This window comes from Ylistrum balloti, unplaced genomic scaffold, assembly GCF_031769215.1.
Source record: "Ylistrum balloti isolate Yb309-2 unplaced genomic scaffold, AGI_CSIRO_Ybal_v1 Utg370240, whole genome shotgun sequence".
Lineage (NCBI taxonomy): Eukaryota > Metazoa > Mollusca > Bivalvia > Pectinida > Pectinidae > Ylistrum > Ylistrum balloti.
Window position 1 is genome coordinate 30706 of NW_026782195.1, and position 11213 is coordinate 41918.

An 11213-nucleotide genomic window follows, 5' to 3' on the forward strand; every position below is an offset into this window, starting at 1 on the left:
TAGACTCAAACAGCGGGTTCAAAGTAAATCGTAACCGGACTCAACAAATATGATATTATTATTAAATTCTTAACGGCCCGTCAACAGATAAAAGGCCATTAGGGCCATCAAGCATGTGATACTATAGTAGGAAAAACACAGAAGCAATGAAATAGTATAGATACCCTGTTTTTATCTTCTTATACAAACACTTCACGTTTGTTGTTCCTTTTGGTCGTCGATACGAAAAGAACATCGACTATAAACAATGTATAAAATAATAAAAATGGTATCATTAATTAAAGTCTGGTCAAAAGACATAACACATTGAAAAAGTTATTAGAGCGCAGCATATAGATATATGTATCAAAATAGTTATTCTAGCGCAGCATATAGATATATGTATCAAAAAAGTTATTTGACTTAAGAAGAAAACTTCTTTATTCTTTTTTAGATTTTTTTGTTCTGTGTGCATAAACAGTACAAATGTACACGTGTCGTTTTCCTGTCCATACTCATATGAACTATGGGTCGATTACAGTCTTAAACATAAACAATAAAGATAGCATATCTTAGCATATCTCAACATATCAGTATATAACTGTGTAAGTCACGTGATAAGATATCATGCATAAGAATACAGTAACAATAGCAACTAACTGATACATTGAATCATGAACATATTATCAAAATTTAATTTCGATTTAAAAATTGACGCATAACTTAAAAAAAATATTAACCGTAAAACAAGTTAAAAAATAAGTAACAAAACTTAAAGACCACTAGTTTCAAATTCTCGTAGAATACATGAACCATGAAACGTGTGAAAATATATTCTATTGCGAATGGTGATAACTATAACACATGTGGAGCAAAAAATGGCTCCGGTTTAATAACAATAAACAAAAAAAGCAAACCATCTACGCTATACAGATTGCCATTTACACGATACTGTGGTATATTCCTGTCATCTGGTGTGATCACTCCATCTTTACAAATTCGTCTGAAAAAGAATTGATCTTCGTTACTTCTCAAAATAGTTGTGGGAAAGTTTAAAGCTGACAACATACAGACAGCACAAAAACAATATGCTCCCGATCTTTCGATGCGGGGGGCATGGAAATCGGTTGGTAAACTTTAACCGCAAGCAATGATATATCTTTAAGGTGATCACATACCTCCTGATAAAATATATGCGAAGTTTCAATTTTTTCCACATGAATAGGCATTGCTCTCAAGAGTGTCCGGCTCGTCTATGAAATTACTTTTCTAAAAATAACACGATTTCAAGCTTTACTTAAAATGCATATTGAAAACGAGGCTACGTCTGAAAAAATAAAGTGCGCCAAAATTTGTGACAATGGTGACAGAGTGATTGAATTTTATCGTAAAGATCTTTCATCTTTTTTTCCGCACGCGTTTGTAATATGACATATGCTAAACGCGCAGGATTATGGGCATCGAAGTCTAAATGTTGTTGCATAGTCTACACCCTGTCTTGTCAGTCTTACAAGATCCGTTAAATAAGAATTCTCTTCATTGTTAATGTCATTAGGCAATAATTTAGAATCAGTGGAATATGGTATTCAATTATCGATAAAGACAAACTAGATTTTATTCTTTGTTCAACGGGAACTGGACATTTTCTTCATTTTTTTTTTTTTTTTTTTTTTTTGTTTTGTTTTTGTTTTTGTTAAAACACAAGATTTTACCCCTTTCAGTTCTTTGTTGTCAGGTGTGGTGTTCTGTTGTTCCTTAAAACGGTATGCAAATCGGGCTATTATCGCCAGCAGGAATGTCTCTATGACAAGCATGAAGTTGTGAATACCTGAAAGGTAACACCAGTTATTAACAATAATGATGAAATTGTGAATAACATTACAATAGAGATATAACAAACATAATTAATCTCAATATAGTGGTGATAACAAAAATGACGTCATGGATCATGATAAGATATTGACAAGGAAGGTGTTGCGGATTACAGTAAAACAATGATAACAAAGGTGTACAGGTGTATGATTGTTTCTAAAACAATAGCAACAGTGAGGTTCCGTCAATACTGATAACCTTCCCAAAGTAAACACATTTCAAACTAATTAATTTGAAACAGAACTTTCTATACATTGACATACTTACTAGATGCCCTTACAAATGAACCCCGGCTACCCTCACACGAAATCCGATCAAAGTTAGCAAGGAGGAAAAGGACGGACAGCTGAATGTCAAACACGATAAGTGTGATTTTGAGAGCGCCGGCTTTCAACATGAACCTTGGGGTAGTTAGCTTCCGTCGTGCTGCGAAGACAGTCACAAGAAGTCCGTATATGGCGAATATTGTAGAAATCACGGTGAGAATTTTCAGCCACAAAAAGGTTTCTGTTGGATCCGACTAAAACAAGAAAGGGAAACTTTTCTCATATTTCAAAAAATTTGAACCGAGGATGAAAGAGGTATTCTATTTGGTTTTCGTTACTGCGCCATACATCCATTTTGTACTAATGATACGTGAAAATTCTTAATTCTAAATGCTGGGAAGCCTAAATTTTGAAGCCTGGAAGGCGACTGAGAAAATGCAAAATGATCTAAGAAAAGTGAAAATCAAGATGGGCAGTCCTATGATTAAATAAATTTCGTAATTTTCATGCAAGAGACAATTTTAAAACAGTGTCAAATAAATATTATTGTTTCTTTTGTATATTCTGAACCGTGTCACTCTTCGCATAAAATAAAATGTCACATTCTATAACCTTTAAAACAAATACGTCCACTAGTATAGAAATATATACTCCGGCACTTACTGTATATAAACCTTGTATCAAAATATGAGGCCCTATATTATAGATAAGTGTAAAGTTTAACAGTTGCTTACACTTTGGTCCAGGTGATACCGGCCATCACTGTGTAGAATACTCAACACATACAAGAAACCTGGACGTATGAAAGATAGCTGCATTACCATGATCTTGATAATCTTCAACGTTTTGCTGTAACAAACAATTTGCTGTAGAATCCAGGTCAGGTCATAGGTCATACTTTAGATTAAGTAATCTGATTATTGCAGTTCAGATTAAAGCAAGATCTTTGTGAGAAATACGTTTCTTCTTCAACTGAATTAAGTCACATTACACGTAAGCTGAAGATAGAAGAAAAGTAGAAAAAATGTGGACGAACTTATAAGAAAAAATTGGAGGACAGTAATTATGTATCAGTTTAATAAATTCGAACCTCTGGGTATATTACCGCTAGTTACCAGGTTTACTCCAGCATTCTTACCGTGTAAGTTTAACATGGGTTAGACAAAAGCAGCAACAGCAACACGGAGGTGTCCTAAAGGATACTGTATCTTCCTCGAAAGCATGGAGCATGGCTTTGGTACCGCCAAAATAATCAACAACAAGATTAATAAACTGCAGGATACAAAAGGCCAGGAATCTACAGGAAAAGAATGATATCATAACAATATTAGTTACTGAACTCTTGGTGAAAATAATTGACTGCAAATCTATATTTCCAAATTGATCATGGTTATGTATCACAAAGGTAGCCTGTTCCTCAAGGAGTAGTGTGACAACAAAAATTATCCATGCAAGTTTTAAATTCTATCAATTAAATCATATTATTAATCATATCGTGGAATATTACATCATTGTAGTCATTTTAAAAATCAACATGGTATGGCCAAGGACTGTAATTTTTGACGCAGAGACTTAAACTAAAACAGACACAAGGCTTGCATGGATTTTTATCAGTTAAAACTTATCAATATGTAATCATATAATCATACGAAGTTCGTGGAGACTTTACATCAGACAAACAAGTGAACAACACCTTTCAATATAAATTTATATCAGAAACAAAAGACCCAAACAATGAATTCAATTGCATCCTACAGCAGTTTTGTTCTTCTAGGACTCTTCAATGATGCTGAGGGCCTAAATTTTAAACCTAGGAAACGAATGAAGAAAATAAAGATTGATCAAAAGAAATTTCAAAACCTAAATAAGTTTTGGGAAATTTTCATTGTTGAGAGATTCTAGTGAGCTGAACTGCCAGTTATTAAACTTAATATTAAACTTATTAAGGATAAGGTTTATTAATAATTCTGGATTTCTGTGTATATATTCCCGATGGCAAAACATGAAATCTAGAACCTCAATAATTCAGCTTCTTTCGCTCTACTAAGTTTGAATGCCATAACTGAAAGAAATTCACACTACAACCAATCACATCCGATGGATGATATTCATTGTTAAATCATACCATTTCATGGGATTTCATTTTTACCCGAATTATTTCAACATTGTAATATGAATTTGTTGATTAAGAGAAGCCAAGAAAATGACCAAAATAAAATTAATTCTTCGAAACCTTTACATGTAAATTTCAACATAATCAGGTGATATCTAAATTTCGACCTATCAGAAACCTTAATTATGTTTCCATAGCAACGGTTCTAGAAACAGACAGACAAGTTGTTTCCAGTGTTTCCTCTAACTTTGTTTGCGAGGGAGGAGTGTTTTTTGTATGTACTTACAATGCACTAAGGAATTCTGCAATGGGCGTTGCCTTTGGTACCATAATGCTTAACAGTGAATTGCAAGAGATGATCTGAAAGCAGGACGTTTGTGATAAATAAACACATTATCTTTTTTTTCTTGTTAGAAGAAAATAACAACATGGCAACATAATCATATTTCAAACTCAAATTCCTTAAAGCAAAATATAAACAAAAGAAATGTTTGCATGGAGACTCCTGAAAAAGTATAAGGAGAATAAGATCATGTGTTTGTTCCGGAAGAATAAGCGTCTTCGGCTCGATATACGACAACCGCCATGTAAACCTTGGTCAATCCAGGTAAGTAAAGTCACGTTCTTAAATGAGAGCAAGATTTACAACAACCGAACCCACAGGCAAACGAAGGTAGCAGTACACAGTTTCTTGGTGTGGCCATGGGTGATTTTTTTGTTTATTAGATTATCCCATTATAAAGGTTTTAATTAAAATTGAAAAAAAAATCCTTGCTAAAATTGGTCTTGTCATGTTAAAGTGGACAATGTGGGGTTTCATTTTTTCAGAATAATATTTTAGCTTTGTGTTGGAGATTACTATTTGGGCAGTCTATTATTTTATCTCTCTACTGTTAATGTAATTGTTTATAAATATATATACATGTAATGATGTATTTTTCATAACCAATCTGCTATACCTGTATATCTCAAACATGACGAATAATTTTTAGGAAAAATGCAAATTCACCGTTTTTCTCATTTTGATAATGATGGTGACCATTAAGCGTCACTATAAATTTTCATCGACCTACATCTTTTGAACCCTTGTGTTTCGAGTTTATCAGTCAGCTGACGACTTCTTGCACGAAAATCGTGATAATGGGAACAGACCCTTGAATATCGAATCAACCGTAAATACCATAGGTTGGAGATGTAGGGATACAGTACAACTTGCTATATCAGTACATAACAATACTTAAAAGAATATCTGAATATTTACCCAAGACATTGTCAGTTCATGCGTCTGATGCACTTTTAAATATGTAAGATTGTACAAAATACAAAAAATAGATATCAGAACTGAATCAAATTGCATAATACAGCTGTTTCGTCCTTTCATGATTCGTCAGCTAAATACCTAATTTTATACCTTTTAGGTGACTGAGGAAAATCGAAAGTGACAGAAATTTCAAAAATTAGATACTAGTTCAATAAACTAGAAATGTTTATGCACAAGACAACTGCACAAGAGCGGTTTGTATAATACTGTCTCTAGGCGACGGATAAGGTGGGTTATATGCATCTCATTAAGTTTACTGTAGGATATTTATGCTATATTATTTATTGATTATTATAAAATTCTAAAAATACAGTAATCGCGTTTCGTCAGCTTTAATAAGTAAATCAATATTCCCAAATGATTCACCTGGCACTTTTGTGAACCTGTTTTAATTGACATGCTCCCGTGTCCTTCAGTGTTTACACAACTAGAGTTTGTTCAACAGAGAACTGACGCCGGCTTTATTCTAACTGCTAGAAAATGTGTTCCTGATTAATTATGTTTTCAATAACTTTGTTGACTTACGATTATCAGTCTTCTACTTCTATATACAGACAAGACCCAATGTTAAATGCTGTCAATAGGTACATGTTATATCATATAATACAGTGCTAGATATGTGTAATACATGCAAAACCCGTACAGAAGTTCAGATGTTCAGACTGTAAGTGCAGGACTCGGCGGGTTGAATGGGTTGTACATTGCATGCCATGTTTAAATTTAAAAGAATGGTGGTACACTTCTGAATAAAGACATGTATTTGGTAGTACGTGTCAAGTTTCAATTAAAGTAAAAATTCAAAATCGAAAAAAATGCGGGCAAAATTTGAACAAATTAAAAAAATTACAATGAGATTTTTTAAGAGAAAATTAGATCAGGTGTTCCGGAAGGGTAGGGGTCTTTTGTTTTATCGACAACCATGTAAATCTTGAATCATGGCTTAGAGCAACGCAACCGCATAATAAAGTATTGAACAGGGCCAACTTCCTATTACAGAAAGGAATATCATTATTCCCCAATGAGAATGACGTTGACAGTATTTAACTGTGATTAATATTACTTATATTTCCGCTTATTCTTAATAGGTACCATTTAACAGGGTTGGAGATATTTGCATGTAGACTTCATCACTGATGTATATGGATATGTGACACGACCTCCTTGATCCTCATTTTCTATGTTACTTCTCTGATTGTCCTTGTTATACGAAATTCACAAAAAAAATAAATTTAGATAAAAGATTAGATTTATATGATGAAATAAGAGGGAAAACTCTTAAATTAACGTCTTTGTACACACGTAAATTCAAATTTTCCATATATATATTTAATGACTGAAAACAATATATGTCGTATGATCTTAACAACAAATGTGTTCAGCATTGTTTAATATGTCATAATGCGATAAAAATAACTTGAAATAATGACATATTCTTAAAAGGAGAAGTAATTCAAGACTGAAAAACTACATGAGCTTGTGTAAACGATGACTGCCTCTCGAAAGATAAATAGCTTCCAAGACGTATTTTACCTTTCATCTACCTCCTTAAAATTACAGAAACTGAGTTTCTCCTTTTCCATATGTGATTATCGAGGAAATTCAATGATGGTACTATTTATATAGACCAAATCACAATTACATTATTCCATATTGAAAATGTGTAGAATTTTTCACTATCGATTTATGTTTTTCAACGAGGTATGTGATTAGCATTAGAATTCTCTCTCTCTTTACAAAGGACATGGATGAAGCATTCTTCTCAAAAGAAAAACTTGTTCGTTACAAAATTAAAATACATATCACAGCAAACCATATGCAATATATGTTTTCCACCTATATATGACTCACACTGATATTACAGTGTAATTAATCAATCGCTACCTGACAAGCGATACACAGTCATGTATACATACATACCGGATAAACAGCCAACAGGCAAAGGATCTTGGGTCGGGTTTTTTTATCGTCATGATGCTTGTAAAAGAACCAGACTTCTTCCAGGAAAATCAGAAGAGTGAATAAAGAAAGAATGCATGCTATCACAGTTATAACTATTGTGCCGCTCTCTCCATTCAGCTCTGTAAAGACAAAAACGAGGATATTTGACTCTTCATAATTTATGTTACCTTACGCAGATATACTTTCTGAAATTGTTACCTGTTGTTGACCAGGTAAAGGTGTAGTTTTCATTCCATGCGATTGAAATTGATTATTCCATTTGTTGGATATTACGTTAGGAATATTGCCATCTTGTATTTTATTTTGTAAAATTGAACATTGATATATGATAATAATTATATTTGAAATTTGTTGTAATATATGAAAAAAACGTTAATCGTTATAAGATATGAATATCTTACCAGAATATAACACGGACGTGTAAGGATAATCCTGCAAACAACTCATGACGCTACTCGTCCTGATTAGCAGTGCTCTTGAAAAGATAAGAATATAAATTGAAGTGACGAAGAAAAATAATCCGCATTTGCTTAAAAACGCCGTCTTGAAATAAACGCATGGGGAATGCGTGTAGTTAAAACACGCAAAAGAGTGCAAACACGGGCATATTAACAGCATCTTCAAAAAACTTCAGTTTCTTCAAACACGAATAAGAACAACATAAACATTTGTGCCGGAAAAATACGAGAATACCAAGACCATGTGATCCGGAAGAGCAATCGTCTCCTTCCTCAATCCAATAAAACAAGGCCTTTATTAAAATCAAAATTTTCTTAAATGTCAGGATTTATTCTTAATTAGCGATGCTTTATTGCAATGTACGAAACAAAATAAAACGATACTACAGCGTAATCTATTTTTGTAATCATGTACCCAGCATTTGACAACAATTTGGTCCTACATAAGTATCCCTTCCATATCAAATCTGACGAGATAAAATGTAAATATGTGACTATTTTCAACATTCTTATTTAAATGGAAACGACTTTAAGATAATTTCCTTATATGATCAATTCATGCTTACATTGTAGAAATCTACTAGTAGTATTACTGTTTTTTCTCTCCACATTTTATGGTAGTTTAGGTCCTTAACGTCGTTTGCGTTTTTCTAACTGGAGATGGATTTGTAAAACTTGTTTTTTTATATTCAATTTCAATCACGTGTTTGATGTTACTACTGATGCTATGTAAAGAGAAATGAAGTTTTTATTAAAATTGCTTTTCCATCCATCCCTATACCATAATGGCCGTTTATCGTAAGTTTGTTAGGCACAATAAGGCATCAAGAGGTCCATACACAAAGAACACCATAGGGTGCATTCACTAACTGACACAGCACGTGTTACTGTAAAACTTGTAGACAAAATTCGAATGGGACGAAAAATTAATTTTTTTTTTAATTTATCAATTCACATTCAGTGAAATGTTCCGAAAAAAGACCGTCTGTTGTTATTTCCAAATTATTTTTATCAATAACTTTTAACAAAAGAGAAATGTACTTACATATCCAATATGATATATTTACATGAAGTATGAGAGGTGAAAACCGGTACGAGACCAGGTATTGTAGGTATTGTGTTACTGTATAGACAGTCCTATACAACAAAGGAACGTTCTCACGATTCGTTCAACGCCCATCGATATTACGCAATTAGGCCAACTTTAAGTTACGTTGACACTGCCAGTATCTATAATTATTCTTAAACTCTTAAATCTAAACGGTTCTATCATTTTATTTCTTTCATATCAGGTATGAGATCATTTATTGTCTACACATATTTTGTACAGTGTATTAATTCTGTGCTAAGTTCATATCAATTATGAGATATTTTTGTGTTTACAGATTTCGTACACTGTATGACATGTGAGTTCAATTTATATCAGTTATGAGATATTTTTTGTGTTTACAGATTTTGTACACTGTATAACTTTTGTGGTAATTTTTAGTGTCTGTAGTTTAATTTGACAATTCTGTGTTTCAAGACAAAATCTTACAATACCTGACAAGTCTTTAGTCTCGTTTTTAATATTTCTACAATATTTACAAAAATTGTCTAGTTCCAGGATACCTTGTCCATCAACAAGAACTGTGTTTGTTATGGTGGCTGATTCGGGACATCGTAATATCGCTTCGTTTAATGGGAAGCGAGATTGCGATACTACGATAGCACGATGCGATATCGTGGTATCGCATCGTGATATCGCATCGTGGTATCGTGATATCGCAATCTCGCTTCCTATTAAACGAAGCGATATTACGATGTCCCGAATCAGCAACCATAGTTTGTAATGAGAATCTCTCTCTTACTGTTTAGATCCAACCATTTTTGGACTGATACTTCAATAATGTACACCTCTATGGCAAAAGTTATAATATTAACGATAATACCAATAGCAGGCTTTATACACGGTGGATTAAATCACATGTAGTTCAGCGCTGATATAAAGATTAGCACATGTTTGTGTATGAATTTCTTTATCTGATCAACCTTGGTATAAGAACACGTTTTCATGAGATGCCAGACAAATTGCATCTACTGTTCTGATTAGATAGAAATATAACCCCTGGTCAAACATTTAAATATATAATATGATGAAATGTTAATATTAGAATAAAGAATATTGTATAAATATTCTTCCGTTACCAGTGGCATCGTAAAAATATAGATAATATTCTTACCTTTAACGGTCAGCGGTGATGTCGACACAGCTGTACTCACGGTGTCTGACTGGCTCACGTTGGGGTGTACATTTGTACTTAAAAATATACACACAACACACGCGGGGTTAATATATAGGACGTGTCGCGTAGCAATTCAGAATCAATCAAGCGGAACATGTCATTACGTTCACATGTTATCATTGGACGCCATTTTAGTATTTATATAGATACATGATATCACTAATTCGAATTATTGATATCATTAATATATTTATTGATAATATCAATCCAAAAATATTAATATAATTTAATGAATAAGTGATATCAGTGACAAATAAGCTTTGTCATTTTTTTTCGCAGTTATGTCAATAATTTGAATCAATAACATGTTTTGCATCATAAAGGCAACGACTTAAATGTGCTGATTTATTTTTATCGGTTTTGTAAAATGTGATGTTTCATACGACTGAATCCTTGATGTGCTACAACTCAACTAGAAACTATTAATTCGCTGGGAAATATTCGAAGCTTTGATGTTTATTCAGTATACAAGACGACAGCTACTTCAACAGACAATGCTTAGAATATAAATACGAGTCTCGTACAAGTTCTCAGGTATATACTGAAGGTGCATTGGTGTTTATCGTACAAAAGACAAAATTTATCACATGTCAATAGAAATTTAGAATTAGATACAGTATAGTTGATACTGAGCACACCCTTTAAGCAATTTTTAGATTGGTCGAAATAAAACCCAAAGGCCAGTTGAAGGGGTGCACCCCTTTCCCCGCCCCCTGGTCCAATAAATTACTTTATTTTCCATATGGAATTGTTTAATGAAGAAAGTATATGGTTCTTCACTGTAGCAGAGACCTAAATGTATGTGGATTTTATTTCAACAAATTTCATTGAACAAAAATGCACGATAGTATTAGACAAGAGGCATAGTCAATACTAGTATTTTCCTGGGGTCCGGCAACAATGTATTATGTTTGATGAAATATGATAAAACAAACAATGAATATATCAATTGCACTATCT

The 11213-nt window shown here is 33.0% G+C and overlaps 1 protein-coding gene across 1 annotated transcript; it reads right to left on the reverse strand.

The window, feature by feature from the left end:
• Window positions 1-1182: 1182 nt before the first annotated feature.
• On the reverse strand, window positions 1183-7957 carry LOC132552131 (organic solute transporter subunit alpha-like). The gene is made up of 8 exons (XM_060216271.1): window positions 7912-7957; window positions 7469-7629; window positions 4517-4590; window positions 3256-3414; window positions 2852-2966; window positions 2119-2371; window positions 1692-1807; window positions 1183-1248 (listed from the first exon to the last, which is right to left on the reverse strand). The coding sequence occupies exons 1-8, from the start codon at window positions 7955-7957 to the stop codon at window positions 1183-1185; spliced, it is 990 nt and encodes a 329-aa protein (XP_060072254.1).
• Window positions 7958-11213: the final 3256 nt, after the last annotated feature.